At 33.1% G+C, this 18,518-nt stretch overlaps 1 protein-coding gene across 10 annotated transcripts in view; it reads left to right on the forward strand.

Moving 5' to 3' along the window:
- The window catches only part of VPS13B (vacuolar protein sorting 13 homolog B), a 1,326,809-nt gene that overhangs the window by 977,141 nt on the left and 331,150 nt on the right, over positions 1-18,518 (forward strand). For all 10 annotated transcript variants that reach the window (XM_074200569.1, XM_074200570.1, XM_074200573.1 and 7 more), the window contains 2 exons: positions 2,895-3,021; positions 5,460-5,603. In XM_074200569.1, the coding sequence (XP_074056670.1) occupies positions 2,895-3,021; positions 5,460-5,603 (271 nt within the window). The remainder of the gene's footprint in view (positions 1-2,894; positions 3,022-5,459; positions 5,604-18,518) is intronic.

The following is an 18,518-nucleotide window of genomic DNA, read 5'->3' on the forward strand; positions in this document are numbered from 1 at the left end:
TTGTTTCTTCATCCATAAAATGGGGGGTAATTATAGGATCTACTTTATGGATGTTTTGAGAATCAAATGAAATAATGTATACTTTACAGATCTTAAAAACATTAGATAAATGATAATCATCATCATCATCATTTTTAAATTCACCTTTGTAATTTGTATGCAGAGCAAATATAATTTCTACCCTGAAAGTAGAATAATTGAGCTAGCCTAATAGCTATGTAATTTTTATTTATTTTACTAGCAAGTGGGCTCTTGTAATTTTAATACATATTTGCAAACTTCTATACAACTCCTGAATATATTGGAGAACAAAGGAAAGACCACAGAATGTATTTTATTTGAGAGAACCAAATAAATTTTTCTAAAATACATAAAATATATTTTTTTATTTTCTGAATTATGAAACATCAAAATTCTAGGTTTGGAAGAATGATATAAAAACTACAAAGGAGAATTTATGTTTGTGTGAATTGTGAAAGATCTTAATCATACCTTATTCTTTTTTAGACATACATTTTAAAATATTATTAACCTCAGTACTTGATCTTGGGACATAAAAAGTACAGTAAATAAAAATATGCAGTCTGTCTTTTCTTGACTATCACAGTATATTAGTTATCCTTTTCAACTTTATATCATCCACAGCTTTGATAAACTTTCCAGGCTCAAGCAATCAAAATGCTGAACAAAGCATCACCTTGGAGAACCCATTTGAGATACTTCTCTAGATTAACATTAATCCTTTAATTATTAATAATTAATAATGTTAAAAATTATAAATATAATATAGTGAATTTAATCATTAATCTTTCAATTATTCAGCCAATTTTAGTCACCCTCAATTGCATAGTCACTTAGTCAAGCTCCATCCATCTTTTCATTAGATTATCACAAGAGATTTTTGTTGCCTATTTCAGTGCAATGTCCATAGCATATATCCACCAGTCAGTCAGCCCTTCAGTGGATTCCCTCAATTTCTTTTTTACCCTCTGATTCTAGGATATCAGGGCATGTTTTTCATAATTTCTTAAAATTTGATATTGAGACTTTTATTGACTGTGACTTCTAGATAATTTCATAATTCTTAAATTGTCTCTCCTGGATTTATTTTCCAGATCACTTTTTTAAATAAAATATTTCATATTTTCTTCTTTTTTTCATTCTTTTGATTTTGTTTTATTGTTTCATGGTATTTCATAGAGTTAGTAGCTTGTCCTTGCCCATTTCTAATTTTTAAGGAATTATTTCATTGAGCCTTTGTACACCTTTTTTTCCATTTATCCAATTCTGCATTTTAAGGAGTTCTTCTCTTTAATAGATTTTGCTGCTTCTTTTACAATTTTAATAATTCTGTTTTTAAGGTGCTATTTTCTTAAGGATGATTTTTGTGCCTTCTTTACCAAGCTGACTGTCCTTCCATAATTTTCTTGTATCACTCTCCATTTCCAAATTTTCTTGCCCACTTCCTTTTCCTTGATTTTAACAATCCTTTTTGAACTCTTTCAGGAATTCTTTTTTTCCTTTTTTGAAGCTTTGCATATAGCTGTTTGATTTCTTTGCCTTCTTCAGAGATGATGTCTCAAAAGCTTTCCCTTTCACTCTTGTCACTTTCTGTGGCTTGTTTCTTTAGTTGGTGTTTGCTTGTTTCTCTAGACTATTTCTTGACTTTTACCTTTATGATAAATTTGGGCTTTGCTTTTGGAGTAGAAAGGGAAATATCCCAAGCTTATGGTCTTGCTACTGTTTTCAGAACTAGTTCTTTAGTTAATATGATCTCAGCAGAACTGTGACCTTTGCTCTATTGACGATGCTCTGGTCTTGACCCAAGAATGAACCATGTTCTTTTGTACTAGCACTCCTTCTGGCTCTGGGTCTGTGACCAGGTCTCCTATTCTTTGGTAGTCACACTTATCACTGCTTCCCTCTGTCTTGAATTTGAGATCAGGATCTCTGCACCCCCATTAGTGACTTCAAGAAATCGTCTTTCAACCTAGAACCACAACCAGGATCCCTGCTTCCCTGCAGCAGCAAGTGCTATTGTGCCTTTTGGACCTGGGACTATGACCTAGGACTATGTATGGGAAATGTAGAGGGGTCCTGAACCCAGTGCCAGCAAACAATGCCCTGTAACCTCCTTCCAACTAGTTTTCTGACTCACCTACCATCCATGGTCTTAGAGCTCCCATACCACTATTGCCAGTATAGCCATCTCCAAGGCTCACAATTGGTCTTCATTGTGATCTGTGCCTGCATGGTTTGCCTTATGTTCCAGGCTTAACCACCCCTGACTGAGACAGAACTTTCCTACCAACTTCCTAAGTTGCTTGTCCTATAAATTTTTTTCAGCCTATATTTTGTTGGTTTGGGCACTCCCCAAATCGATTCAAGGCATTATTTTAGAATTGTATGAAGAGGAATTTGGGATAATTTGGCTTAGTGTGTCTCTACTCCATCATCTTGTCTTTACCTCCCCCACCATATTTTAATTATAAACTGTGTGTCTCCCCAAAAGCCTAGCACATTATTTTATATGGTTTTTTGTTTGTTTTTATAAAGGGTATGTTTAATGCAGTATATTTAACTGTATTTTCCTATGGGCAGTATGATAAAGATGAAGGAGCCTTGCAATCAGAATGTCTAAATTCAGATTTTTGACTCCCATATTTACCAGCTAGGTGATTCAGCAAGTCACTAAACTCTCTTTCTGAAAAATGAAGCTATGATGTCTGTCTATTGCTTAATAAAGCATGGATTTTACAATAGTAATTACATACTTATGTATATGTATGTAGATACATATGTAAATATGTAAATATATAATATTTGTATAGTTTTAATAAAAATTAGCTATGGAAATGCATTACAGACATTATTTATATTTGCTTTTGTTTCAGTATACAGCGACATCAGGAAAGAAGAGCAATTTTAACTCCAATTTTGACTGATTTTACTGTCCGAATCACTGGAGCACCTGCAATCATTTTCACCAAAATCATTTCACCAGAAAACTTGCATACAGAGGTTAGTATGCAATTTTAAACTTAATGATAATAGACAACCAGATGGCACAGTGCATAGATTACTGAACCTAGAGTCAGGAGAACTCATCCTCTTGATTACAAATCTGACCTCGGGTGCTTACTAGCTACGTGACCCTGCAAATCACTTAACCCTCTTTGTCTTAATTCCCTCTTCTGTAAATTGAACTACAAAAGGAAATGGCCAAAGATACTCCTATTTTTTTCCAAGAAAACTGCAAAAAAGGAGTTATGAAGGGTCACAATTAAATAGCAACATTCCAAACATTATATTGTATGTGTTATATGTTACATGTGGTTTTATGGTAAATATTTACTTATCAGTGTATATATTGCTTCCCACCACAGAACAGCTTAAATTTCTTTTGGGTAGGATCCTTTTTTTGATTTATGTCTTACTTATCTCTTGTGATTAGAAAAATGACAGGCCAATAGACATTTATTATATATGCCTTGAATACAACCAAATTGCAAATGCTTATTAATTGTATCACAGAATAATCTTCCATAGATAAGTGAAATTTGTTATAGAAATTTAATAGAAAAATATTATTGATAAAACATTTTTATTCAAGCAGTGAAAACTGTTAACTGTTTTCTTCAAAGCATTTTAAAATATTTACTCTCATTTTGTCCTTATACATACAAACCATATATATATATATATATATATATATATATATATATATATATATATATATATATATATATATACACATACATACATGTCCTTATACATACCATTTGAGGTGAATAGGCAAGCACCATTATGTCCATTTTTATAGACAAGGAAACTGAGGAACAGAAAGAATCAATTTGTTGACAAATGACTTAGCTGTTTACTCACCAAGGCACAAAAGTTCACATTGAACAACTTATTGTGCAATATATTTTTTCTATTGCAATAATGCTGTGGTATAGGTCTGAGTCTCTTTAAAAGTTACTATATAGTATGTTATTTAAGTCTCCTATAAAGTGACTATATAATGTTGAAATTGTTAATATGAGTTTCTCTTTATCCGATTCCATAAATTCAGTTTGTTTTATTAAAGGCTTACTGTGCATAATACACTGAAGTAGTTGATGAAGATAAAATTATAAAGATAAAATTGTCTATATCTGGAAGAAAATTAAATTCTATTGGAAAAATCTGATGTCCAAAAATAATATAAGATCAAGAGCAAAAAGAGTACAAAGAGAAATCAACTGTATTTGAGAAAGCAAAAGAGCACTAAAAATTTTGGGGAGAAGAATCAAGGAAGCCTTGGCAAAATCAATTATAGTTGCATTGGTTCAATTTCACTGAAATTTTTATGGTCTCATAATCCTACTCTAAGTCATGCATTTATATATTCAGTGATTACCCACATATAAGACACACTGTATGAGGTGCTGAGGGCTTAAAGGTGAAAAGTCATGTAGTCCCCCAAAGAGCTTAAAATCTCCTAAGTTATGACATATGTATAAGTAAATATAACATAAGGTAGAATATGACCAAAATTAATGAAAGATCAAGGGAAAGTGCTCTCAGGAAATTTTAGGGGGTAGAAAATATTATTTTTCTGAGCAGCAAAAGAAAAAAATCTTATTAAAAAGGAAAACTTTGGGTAATTTGGGAATTGTTGTAAAAGAGTTAAGAGGAGGAAAGAAAAACAAAAGCATAATCATGTCTCTCATGCATTTCTTTAGTTTATAACAAAATAGATTTCTGAATTTTCTAATTAGTGCTTTGGCCCATCATTATATTCTTGAATACAATCACTTGAAAAACTCTTATGGAAAAGGTCTGCTATGTTTTTATCCACTTGTTCATGATAAGAAGTACTGCTTGGGCTTATTAAGGGGAGCTACTGAACTATTCTTCATCTCTGTTTTCCAATAGTGAATGATCAAAAGCTAAGTTATATTGTATTGCCTCAATTAAGAAGTAGATCACCTAGTATTGCCCTTGATCTTGATCTTAGCAATTTAGAGGAGAAATGAAATTAGCTAAGCATTAGCACAGTATTTCATATATATATATATATATATATATATATATATATATATATATGGAGTCTTTCTTCCTTAGATTCCTGCAGAATCCCTTTCTGTTTCCTAGACAGCAAAGGTGAAAAATCCAGTAATAATAGTTTCAAATATAAAAAAAAAACCAGAAGATTTTTGCATTTGAAAATTACAATTGAAAATTTGAATATACATTATCTATATTTTAGCTAGCATTCCAGAATTTCTTCCTAACCTCTTTTTCCCATCATCATATCTAATGTAGATGACTTTTCTTCTCCACTTAAGACTAAATTGTAGTTTCAGTTAACTCTTCATCCTAATAAATAACAGATAAGAATGATAATCTTGTTAACTTGCAATAAGTTATCTACCATGTCTATTTTATCTGGTATTTGACTTCTTCTCCCATAGGAGATTTTAGTGTGTGGCCATTCCTTGGAAGTGAACATAACCACAAGTCTGGATTTCTTCCTAAGTGTGGCTCAAGTTCAGCTCCTCCATCAGTTAATAGTAGTAAATATGGTTGGATTGGAACCTTCAAACAAGACCACAGAGGTAACCACTATTACCTGATTTGTGTTGTGCTATCATCATTTGTGCCAGACATTTGGGAAAGCTATAATTAAAATAAGTGCTACGGGTTATTCTGCATTTGGTTTCTTTTGAGATGTGCTCATAAATCATTCTGAAATTGAGGTTTTTGTTTGTGAAAATTGTTTGGACTGTTGTTCTATTGCTTAAAATTCACCTTTGGAAAATTGCTGTGGCCAGGACTTTAAAAAAGCCTGTTTAAAAAAATAGGATTTCATTACATTGCTGAAGCTTCTAAGATATAATGCAAGAAACATGGTATAGCTTTCACTTATTCAGATAGTTTACAGGGACAGGGCCTCTTTTGGAAATGAACTGGTAAAAGTATCTTGGGAATATCTTCAATAAATAATTTGCAAGCACTCGTTTCCTTATGCTCAGCAAAGACTGGACATAATCCTAAAAGCTGAATGTCTGCCCTGAATTTTAATTTTGAATCAGTGTTGTTTGAAAGCCTTGCAAGAGCTTGTTCACATATAGAAAAGAGAGCTCCTTATTAGAATTTTTTTAAGGGAGGATTCTAATAAGTTGCCACTCTTCCTTCATAAATTACATAGGAAGTCTCCTATAAAATGTATTTAAATAAAACCATCTATTTTAAGACATTGCTTTTTGATTGTGTATAAATATATTTTGTACATTAAATGGAGTACTTTAACTATTGTTCATTTCAGCAAATTTTTCTTTTCTTATGTTCTTTGGTTTATTTGAAAATAGTGAAGCCAATTTAAAAGTTTATGCTGAGTATAGCGTTTGTAGCTCAATCTTGGTTAATCTATGGTTTCATTTTGAACAATATTCTTTTAAAAAAACCATTAGTACTATGTATGCTTCAAAATACTTTTGACTTTTTTAGTATACAATAGTTAATTATCTGGCATTAAAAATAAATGGGGGGGGGGCGGCTAGGTGGCACAGTGGATAGAGCACCGGCCTTGGAGTCAGGAGTACCTGGGTTCAAATCTGACCTCAGACACTTAATAATTACTTAGTCGTGTGGCCTTGGGCAAGCCACTTAACCCCATTGCCTTGAAAAATCTAAAAAAAGAAAAAGTGGGGTTAAATATCTTTTCTGTTATACTTTCAGTAGATTCTATCCAGCAGATAATATTACCCCCCAAAACAGTATTTTTACCTACCCTGTTTTCTTTTTACCATATTTGTGTGTATGTGTATATAAAAGAAAATCTCATCTATATGTAATTAATTAATATCCTACCCACATTACCTGCCTGAAAATGGGATGTGAGTGAGTGAATAAGTGGTTGTGGCCCTGTCTCAATTATCTCTGCTGTTCTGCAAGTTGAAGTGATTGCTTTATCCCAACATATTCAGCCTGTTTCAAGTCTTCTGAACCCTACTTGGACACCATGTATTCATTCAAAAAAAGCAGTTATTAAATATTTATTATATTCTAGGAAATGGTGATATGAAGTCATAAATAAAGCAATTCATGCCCTTCAGGAGTTCATATTCTATTGGAAAAAATAAAAATAGTCTTAATGTCAAAAATTAGATTAAAAATATATAAAAAAAAATTTCTAAGATGGAGACACTAACAACTTGCAGGGAATGATTAAAATTCCCTTAGGAGGAACTATAACATTTTTTTAAGTATAGATTATATATTTTTTTAGAAATCATAAGATAGATCAACACATTCCTGAATTGTCCCACCTGTCAAGATTCTTGTGAACCATTTTCTGGAATTAGCATCTAAGTCACTTTCCTATGAGGAATGAAGAATTGGGTTTAGAAGGACTGACTGAGTCTATAGGAAAACCAAAATATTCTTGATGAACAGTCAACTTGAGAATTGACCAATTTAAAACCCTTAATGACCTTAGTTTACTTTCCTATATTCCTGTTTTCTTTTTCTACCTAAAAAAATATGAACATTTAGACTAGTTTAAAAAGCCTTTTCTAAAATGCAATCAACTGACTTGATCTTAAAATTTTTCTAATAGGGTTTAGAAATTGAACAGTTTTATTATTTTTTGCTTCAAATTCAATGTTTTTGTTTTGTTTTTAAATAACTGCTGGTGCCCTTTGCAAGCTAAAAGGTGAGTTATAATAATGTTGAGCTAATAAAAAGTACCATTTCTCTGACCCTAGAAAGTAGCTCACATTGTCCCTTTTGTGCACAAATTAGTACTATTCCTGTTCTAAGAACAATCAAAAAGGTTCATTTGTAATCATCTTCTACTTGGGAGGTAGTCTTTAAAGTATTGCCAGTGATATGGAAGAGCCTGCTAAAGTAGACACTTTTCTTTTCATGCTTGCAACCTCTGAATATATTACTGCATATTTAAATATAATTTAATCTATATGAGGTAGATAAGGAAAACTTGAACTGAAGGATTTCTTTTTTAAAAGGCTGAAAAATCAGATAGATGTTCAGACTGATAAACTATTTAAATAGCTTTGCCTTCAGAAGATACTGTTTTGTGTTCAATTATGTTATAATTTCATTTTCATTCAGTTCTATGGCCCAACTCTTATTTTTCTGAGTCCATTATTTGACTTGTTAAATTTTGTTATTACTCAAGATTATTCAAAACAAGCAAGTAATACTAAAACTATGGAGAAATCCTTAATGAGCAAGATTATCTATAACTTAAAAATAGGACAAATAAAATTGAATTCCATATTAGCACAAAAGCTGTTTTTGTAATTAAAGGTCACAATTGGAAATTGTTAAAGGATTGCCACCTTTTTATATTGGACATTCGAGTGTATTAAGTTAAATAATTAGCAGGCCACTTTTCAACATTTCTTTACTCTCCAGCTCACCTTCATACAGTGCACAGCACAGTCCAAGTTCGTTTTTAACCATCTATTTAGAAGAACGAAAAATCATTTTTACATGGATATGGATAATTGTGTTAGTAGATACTCTGTCATTCTTGTGATTCAGTAGAAACCCCCCCCCAACATCAGTGATGGTACTGACATAAACAATTCCATGTTTTTCATAGGTATCTCTGTAAATTGAAAAAGGAAATAGATTATGCCTTTTGTGGACCAGAATTCACACTTATTTCTTAGCCTATGAATATACTGGCATCTTGTCTATATATATAGTGTCGCTTGAAATTTCACAAGTTAAAATTTTTTATGCTGTAAGGTTATTTGTTTGACTCAGTCAAGATCTATCACTCAGCCCCCCATTTTCAAATCCAGTTTCCACATTAGTTATATCCTAAAAATATTTGTCTGCATTCTGAGTCCTTTATTTTTCCATCAGAAATGGGGTAGCAAGTTTCATCATGAGTCATTTGGAATCCTGGTTGGTCATTGTGCTGCTTCCCCACATTTTTATTTGCATAGATATCTACTTGTGCTTTCTGATTATGTGAGATAATTTTCCCTAACTTTACATTCCCTTCTTCTTATCCCCAGTGTATGCCTCTTCCCCACCTCCTGTTCTATTTATTTTCTTAAGGTCATCACAACATAGCAAATTCACTCTCAGCCTTTTCTAATGGATTCTCTCTATAAAATCTAATAATGACAGGGTTCAGAAAGACGTGTGTGTGTGTGTGTGTGTGTGTGTGTGTGTGTGTGTGTGTGTATGTGTGTGTGTGTGTGTGAGAGAGATCTTTCCATATTTGAATGTAATGTGTTCATCCTTGTATAGTTCTCTGTCATTGTTCATGTATCAGACTCACTATGACTCTGAATTTCTTTATCAGGAATCCATCTAGTGCATTTTCTAGATCTCTTTGGAAAAGTTTGTGGAATAGACCTCATTGTAGTGCTTCCTCACTCTTCCACCATCTTGGAGCACCACACTCCAGAACATATTTTGAAAAAAGTTTCTTTACTCAAATATCTAAAAACTAGGAAAATGCAGCACTAAATAATAACTTGTTAATAAAATTTTCTCCTATAAGCTTATAGAACAAGACATCTTAATATGAGAAAGAAAAAAATTTGAATCTATTTCATTTTTCACTGGATAGTAAGCCAGTTTAAACTCTGGTCAGTGCATACAAACTCATATCTATTGTCCCATTGAATTAGAGAAGCATGCTGTAGTAGGAAGAGGACAAATATTACAGTCTCTTTATGGAGAGTAGGGAGATCTTATAGGGGAGGAATAGACTGTTCTCATTGATGTGGAAAGAGTCCTGCAGCCAGGGAAGCTCAATTCAAATTCCACTTCTCATCTGTTACTTTACTTCCCGGCATCTCAAAGTTCTCATGTGAAAAATGAGGGGCTGGGTTGGATGAACTCTGAGTTTTCTTCTAGACCCTGATCTATGTTCCTATGAATTTCACTTCTTTCTTCTTCACTGCATGGAGTTATTTGCAGTAAAGTAGGAATCAGTGATAGGGTCAAGAGTGAAGTGGAGTTGTGGATGTCACAGACTTGGAGAAAACTCCCTAAAATGAGAAGATACGTTTTCACTTTGTTATTGAGCCCTTAGTATATTCCAGGTGTAGTATCAGATCCTATAGGATGTACAAAAGTGAGTTAGGATAATAACTTACTATGCCTTTCAGTTTGTAGTCTCATAGGCAATATAGATAAGTACACAAATGATTCCAATATAAGTCAGAATATAAGTGCAATATGAGAGGTACAATGAATATAGAAAGGTCTGGAAGAAGAATATAATTGGATTGAGAACTCAGAGATGATTTCATGAAGATCATGTCACTTGATCTGGTCATAAAGAATAGGTAAAATGTAGTTGAAGCCCGAATGTGGAGATAAAGTGATGTATTAGAGAGGTCTCAGAATCAAGAAATGAAAATGATTTTCAATGTGTAATGTCCTTTGACAGCATTTTTATCTTCAGATTTTTTAAACTCAAAACTATGGTTTTATTGATATAGGAAACACCCTCAAATAGTACAGATCAGCAACTATTCTGCAATTTATAATTTTAGGATTTTTAGCCCCAGTGCAAACTTAAATCCAGGTCTTCCAAGACTTCAAACCTCATCTTTATCTATTATCTCAAATTGCCTCTAATCTTAGAATATGTGTCAACTTTTTTCACCTTAGAAATCATAGAAATTACTTTAAACAAAACTTCATTTATTATAGGCAAATATTGATTTACTTGACCATGATAATCCCAAAACTTTAAGCTTTGATGAATGCTGCCTGTTGGCAACTGCTTAGTATGGAAATCACATTTTTGACATGTATTTTGTTTCTCTTCAGAGGCACCTGCATAGATTACTTGTAACCAAGCAATAAACAGAGGTCACTAATAAAAATGTACACTCATGAGTTACTTTAAATGGATAAGGGTTTGGGAGGAAATACCTTGAGATTGAGACCTGGAAAAGAAATTAAGTATTTTACCTTCTGTCCTTCCCTAAAAGGGGAAGGAATTGATTAGAAGCAGTGAACTCTCATGCCTGTGTCAGGATTTGGTTAGTTCCTATTCATATCAAACATGGTTTACTTTTCTGCTGAATATTATCTAGTGATTGAGGAGGTAACACATTTTAATTACCTCAGAGCAGAAGAAGAGCACCAAAAAGCAATAAACCATTTAAGTTTTCAGTCATGCCAGTATTTCGAAAGAAATCCAGTGGAAATTTTGAATTTGTAATGACTTCATTAAACTGCCTTATCACCATTCCGGCTTAATGTTTAAACATGAAGGTATCTGTACTATATGGTTTTAAATATCTGTAGAACCAAAGATTAATTTTAGGCAGGTAATGGGGATTTGTATTCTAGAAAAATATTTGACAAGAAGGAATGGAAGCATTAGATAAAAGGAGAATAAATAAAAGAAAAATCTAAAGAAAAAAACTCCATATTTGGCACAAATGGTGTCATCTGAACCATTGAGCTTTTGGAAGGCTTTTCAGCTTTTATTTTACCCAAGGTAATTCTGTTGACTTTGACCCAAAAACTAATTGTGGAAGCCTATTTCTCCTTGAGTAAAATATATACATTTCTGTTCTCAGCCCTGAAGGAGTTATGACTAGGATCAGAGTATAAATGATTTTCCCATCTGTTGCTTCTCAGCATAGCCAAATAGAGAGTATAATAGGATCATAAAGTTAAGCATTTATGTAACAAATAGCACCACTTTATCACCATCATGACAATAATGTCTTTTAAAGATTCCTAAGACATAAAAAGTTTTAGTGTTCACTTTCTATTATCAGCTGTGGTATTCATTATTGTGTTGACATAATTTAGCTTTTAAAATAGTAACATTTGTTACTAGAATCTTCTCTAATATGGAATGAAGACAATAAATTTTAATTAACTGTTATAATTGTGAAAGAAATCAGGTGTTGTAATAGTAGTAGGACTTCTCTGATAGCCATACAATATCTGCAGAACTTAAGAATGAATTCCATCATATTAGATGAATACCTCATGGAATTCTTAATAAATGCTTCTTGATTTGAATTGACTCAACTTGGAGAATATCAGGAAGACTTGGACAAGAATTGTTCATGTATAGGAGGGCATGAAGGAGTTGAAATATAAACCATTAAAGAATTCACATATTTATGAGTTCACAGATCTGTTAATGAATTGAAGAATCCAGGAAGTAATCTACATCTTGCAAATACATTTTGGCATCTTTATTTGCCTTCATTGTAAATATTAATAATGTCCATATTTATAGTCAAATATCCATATTTTCTTCTAGAAGCCAGGACCTGGGTTTTTTAATTCAGTTCATTTCAGCAAATTTCTGCTACTCTTATCTGCCTGAACACTTTCTATTTTCAGTATTATTGTATCGTCAGAAGTAAATTTTTCAAGTTTAAAAGTATTGGCATAGTTAGTGGTAGCTAACAAATTGACCTGAGTTTCTGAGTATTGAGCTCTAAACTCAGTTCTGCTAGGGGACTTTAGCCAAGTCACTTCATCTATCTGAACCTTAGTTAATATAATTAAAAAGTAAATGAGAAGACTAACCTCCTAATCAATGAATGATCTTTGGAATAGGAATGTTTTTTTTTAATTAGCTAATGGTGAAAATCCAAGATAAATGAAGAAAGGTAACATCAAGTTGCCTTTAATAAGTTCGTTACTAGGCCTCGAAAAAAATTATTACTAAGCTGCTGTCAATTTTTTAAAACTATATTGTATTTTTTAATCAGAAAAATGTACCCTCCCACCCCAACTTCCACCAACCTCTATTGAGAATGAAAGAAAAATAAAAACCTGTTACAAGTATGAATTGTTAAAGAAAACTAATTTCTTCATTGACCATATCCAAAAATAATAATATGTCTCATCCTATATTATGAATCTTTCACTTCTCCATTGGAAGGTAAGTATCGTGTTTTATCATTAGTCTTCTGGCATGTCACTACTTCTGGTATGTCCTAATTCTTCAAAGTGATTTGTCTTTACCATCATATTCTCCTGATTCTATTCACTATACTTTGCAACAGTTCATGTAAGTCTTCCCAAGTTTCTTTGAAACCATCACTTTCATCATCTCTTCCAAGCCATACCCTATCCTCAGTTATAGAAACCCTCTCAGATTCCCATTCCCGTTTTTTGCTACCTCAAAAAGAATTATTGAGATTTTTTTACATCTTTTGTTGGAATTTATTTTGCTTAAAATCTGTCTCTTAACTTTTACCCTCCATCTTGTATGCCCCTTTTTCCTTCTTCCCCTATATTTCTGTTGAGAAAAGATATTTTTTGTACTCAACTCTTTTTGCATGTAATTTTCCCTTCTTTGACTGGTATAGATGAAAGTGAGGTTCAAATGTTAACTGTTCTTCCTGTATCTCTACCTCCTTTTTGATTTAGATGTCTATTTGTGCATCCTGATTATATAAATTAATTTTCCTTAATGTTTTTCCCTCCCTCCCAAGCCTCCCATATTCACTGTATTTCTTTTTCCCTCTTTCCATTTTCTCATTCTTCTCAAGTTCATCAGAACATGATAAAAACTGCTCATAGGATTTTTCTAATTAGACTCCCACCATGACAATGATCCCTTTCTCCTTGATGATGATAATAGTTCAGAGGGTATCATCTTGCCATATTAGAATACAAGCAATTTATATTTTTTTATCAATTTGCATTTGCATTTACTTTTTTATGTTTCTTATAACAACTATGTTTAAATTTCATGGTTTCTGTTATTCTGGTCTTTTCATCATGAATGCTGACAATTCTCCTATTTTATATAACACCTATTTTCTCCTATACAGCATTTGTTATACTTGGTTTTGGTTGGTAAATTTTTCTTAACTCTAAGCCCATGATCTTATGGAATATCATATTCCAAATTTACCACTTACTTCTTCCTCTTTTATGTATTTTCTAAAGTAAATGTGGAATACTAAATTGTGTATGATCCCAACTATGGCTCCTTAGTTCTTGAATTCTTTTGTTCCTGTTTTTTTTACAGTATTTTTTCTTAAACCTGAATAGAATCAGTGAATTCTGTCTATTTTTTTCCTTTTGTTTCTTAAGAGATTTGGGCAGTTTTCTTTCAATTTTTCTTGAAGTAGAATGTCTCAGCTCTTTTTTTTATGGCTTCCAAGTAGTCCAGTAATTTTTAAAATTTTCCTTCTAAATCTGTCTTCCATGTCACTTGTTTTTGTCAAGATAACTTCCATTTTCTTTTTATTTTCTCAAACTTTTGTTTTTTTAATTTTCATTTTTGTTTGTGTTTCATGTTTGTGTTTCTATTTTGTCCATGCTAATTTATTATCTGAGAGTTTGTTACTTGAGCAAACTTTTGTGCTTCTTGTGCCAAGCTATTAATTCTTTCTAATTCACTTTGCCGTAACTGATTTCTTTCCCAATTTTTTTCCCTGTAATCCTCTCTTTTCATTTATAAAAGGATTTTTTAGCTTTTGTCCCAACTCTTGCTTCTTTCCAGGAATACTAGTTAAATTTGTACCTGAACTTGGTTTTTCTTTGAGACTTTCATTGTAGATGTTTTATAGCCATTCTTTTCTTTGTATCTTTGGCATCGCTGTCACATATAGCTCTTTTAGATTGGGGCTCTCTTTTGCTTACTCTTCTGACTCATTTCCTGGCTTCAGATTTGATTTTTAGGTCCAGGCTCTGCACACTTCTAGAGGGAAGTTCTGGGCAGGTAGTGTTGCTGCTTTCTTGAGAAATTGAGTGTTATCTTATTCCTGATTCTCAGGAATAATTCAGGCAGGGCTCCTGCAAGCTTTCAGTGCTCTCAAAGCAGTTTAGTACAAGGCACAGTCTGATTTCTAACCCCCTGATTGAAACTTTGCGGTTTGCTAGCTTGGTTTGCTTCCATGCAAGAGCAGACTATATTGAACTCTTCCCTTATCAACCAGATGAGATGCTTTATGGGTTCAGATGGACAAAACTGTAGGCTTCCTTTTGGTCTGAGATTCCTGCCTCTGTTATTCTTCTGTGGGCTTGACTAGCAGCTGGAACTGAGACCCCACTCTCCTCCTCTGGTCTGAGACTCACAGCTGTTTGTGTAGGATCTTGCTTCTCCCTGCACCCTGCCTAGGACCCTCTGCCTCTTCTTATTATGAATTGCTTCTCCTGGGAATTAGTCTGCTGAGGATCTATGAACATGAATATAGTTGGCGCCTGTTCCCACAATCTATGGTATCCCCAGAATGGAACTTTCTCTGATGTAATGCTTCTCCCTACACTAGAATATTCCTTGAGTCATACTCCATATCTCATCTCCAGAGTCCTCTAAGCTCTCTCTCTTTGTGCTGGGAAAAAATGACTCACTATGATTATTTTCTTTGAATTTTAATGAGTTAAGTTGAATGACTGGACTCAAAGAATAGTTACTAATAGTTTAGTGTAAGCTTGATGACAAGAAGGATATTATGTAGTATACCAGAGATCTGTACCATTCAGTATTTTTTATTAATCATTTGGTCATAGGCATAGATGATATAATTTTCAAGTTTTCAGTAAAAGATTGTGAGTTAAATCTCTGGAAAAGATAGGAGGGCGTAATCACAGATACATTAAGAGGGGTTGGTCTTGGTAAGGAGAAGGTCCACTTTAGTAAAGAAGGAGGAAATTGAGGATGAAGTGAAGACATTTTGAGATAAAGGAGCAGAGGAAATGAAGGAGCTCATACCAGGTGAACTGTATTTTCTCTGCAAATTATAAGATGAGATCTTTAGCTTAAAAAGGGTAGTGAGGTGTAATAGTGGATATAGGGTTGTGGGTCTGCAAGTCAAGAGACCAGAGTTCGACTCCATCCTCAAACATTTACTGCCTATGTGAGCCTGGGCAAATCATAACTCTGTTTGCCCCAATTTTCTCATCTGTAAGATGAACTGGAGAAGGAATGGAAAATCACTCCAATTTCCTTGCCAAGAAAACCCACATGGGGTCACAAAGAGTTGGGCAAGACTGAATGTCTCAATAACAGCAATAAAATCTTCAGCTTAAATAGCATTGCATCATACTGAGATCAGAAGCCTCAGAGCTCAAATATCATAACCATTGTGATAGTAAAGGAAAAGAATGCCAAATTTGCAGTCAGGCAACATGTATCTGAATCTCACTTCTGTTATGTGTTTGACCTTGAACAAGTCATTTAACTATTCTGGGCCTCAGTTTTCTCCTCTATAAAATAAGGGGGTCAAACTAGATGGCCTTAGGAGTACCTTCTAGCTCTAAAACTATATTATTATGAATTCTCATTAACAATTCCAGATCATTGAGCATCCAAGATAAATAGAGCTTGGTTATTAATTTTTAATTTGAGAGCAACAGAAACAGTAGACTATTTTCCTCTGACTCCAGAAGCAATAATTCATTTTGTTTAGAAAAAAAAAAAGAATACATGCTTTTAAAAACTTACCAGAAGACTGAATGAGCTGAGATTACCCAAGGGTATATGCATTTGGTTTTAGTAATTATTCTGTTGTTCATGAATAGCAAGTAATCATCCTATTAAACCTACTTACAGAGGTATTGTATATAAGGAGTAACACATGCTGATTTTTTTTGAAACCAGTGTTTTAAAGCAAATTAAGCTTTTTTTTTTTTTAGCAAAATAAAAACCATATTTTTAGAACCAAAGTGGGGAACCACATCATTGGGGAGCTAAAGGTGGAGGTCCTTTGATCTATTCACTATATATCCTGGAGATGAAAAAAATACCACTTAAATCATTAATTTAACATTGCTTCCTTTCCCTCTTCTTCCTACTCCTGTTTAGACAAACCACTTTGGCACAATAATGTTCCTCTCACTTCCTGATCCATCCATCACTTAGTAATCTATCCAGTGCTATACTCATTGTATAAATGTTCTTGTGATTTCTCCAACATCAAAGTATCAACTGATGTGGGAAGAGGAGACAAGAGATGCAGGGAAGAACTCTTTTGCAGGAAACACTTTTGCATTCCTAAAATAGATATTTTAGACAATGTGATTAGTCCATATGCTGATCTTTGATTTTGCCACTATGTAATCTTAGGCCAGATGCATCACCTTTATCTGCTGTTTCTTAAATATAGAGCTTGAAGATATCACCTAGTTCAATCTCCTGTCTTAAAGATGAGAAAACTAAGGTATAGAGAGGTTGAGGGACTTGTCCAGTTTCACACTGGAAAAAGTAAATAACAGGGCCAAGGACTCAAACTCAGCTCCTTTGATCATAAATTCAGTATTCTTTCTACCACATAAAACTACTTCTCTAGGACCCTTATAAAATGAGATTTGTGGACAAACTAGAGTAAATAGGGGCAACCCTGTTTACTCCAGTTTGTCCACAAATTTTCTTATACCCTTGCCTGGCTCTATTAAAATTTCTTTCTCTTTCCATTTATAATATGTTTTATTCAGGTTCTGTTCACTGCCTTTGAGTTCAACTTAATCCATAATTCTACCTACAACTGTTCTCTTCCTTCTTCCACAGAAGCCTGCCCTGACCACCCACCCTCCCCACCCCCACCCCCATCCCTTACCTCCTCTCATCTTCTGGCTTAAACCCTCCCTCTTCTTTTTTATTTTGATTTCCCTTATCTTGTATTTAGGGATGAGACACTTATAGAGTAAGATAAAAAAGAATGATAGAGGACAGAGCTTGCTATAGAATACACCTAAATAAGAAAACTCTCCAAAGCAGATCATCACCTTTTCTGCAATTCATAATCTCAGAATTGTCTAGCACTCTAGAAAGTTCCCAGTGGTATAGTAGTTGGTATATGTAAGAGTTGTGTCTTGAATCCTGGTTTTCTTATATTCCAAGCCATCTGTCTATTCACTACCTTTAAAAAAAATAGGATATATTTATTTTAATCTTGTCCTTTCTATACAAAGATAAAACAAAGCAGTCTTATCTTCAGAATCTCTCAAGGTCCATGATTCAACTAAATTCAACAGTAACAATTAAATCCTTTTAACCATACACACTGCAATCCTATACACTTCTGCTGATACTCCTAAGTGTGGGCTATCTAATGATAGTTTGATAAAGTATTTTATAAATCTTATCTTTATAGAAACAGTAAAACTCAGTTAATATAGTTTAAAAGAGTAAGCATCATGTAATACAATAAAACTTTTTTGCTTTTCACCAAGGACTTGATGCTTTTAAAAAATTCACTTCTTCCTCTTTTATCTATTTTCTAAATTAAGCCTCTGAAATTTTCAAATTCTATCAGCTATGTATCTCCCTTTTTTGATCGGTATATTTGACTACTGATTAGTAGGAAGGATTTGAATTACAGTCATATGTGTAGTCTGACTCAGAATGTTTTGATGAACTCATATTTCATATGGACAGTGGAATTCATGGGAATGACAGTACCTAAACACAACAGTTAATAACATCACATGTATTGATATTGAATGTTTGGAACCTTTAGTATAAATTTATCTTGTTTCATTGACTCTCTCACTTCATATAAAAACACTTAACATATTCCTTAAGTAAGAAAAGC

This window comes from Macrotis lagotis, chromosome X (genome assembly GCF_037893015.1).
Source record: "Macrotis lagotis isolate mMagLag1 chromosome X, bilby.v1.9.chrom.fasta, whole genome shotgun sequence".
NCBI classification, from domain to species: domain Eukaryota; kingdom Metazoa; phylum Chordata; class Mammalia; order Peramelemorphia; family Peramelidae; genus Macrotis; species Macrotis lagotis.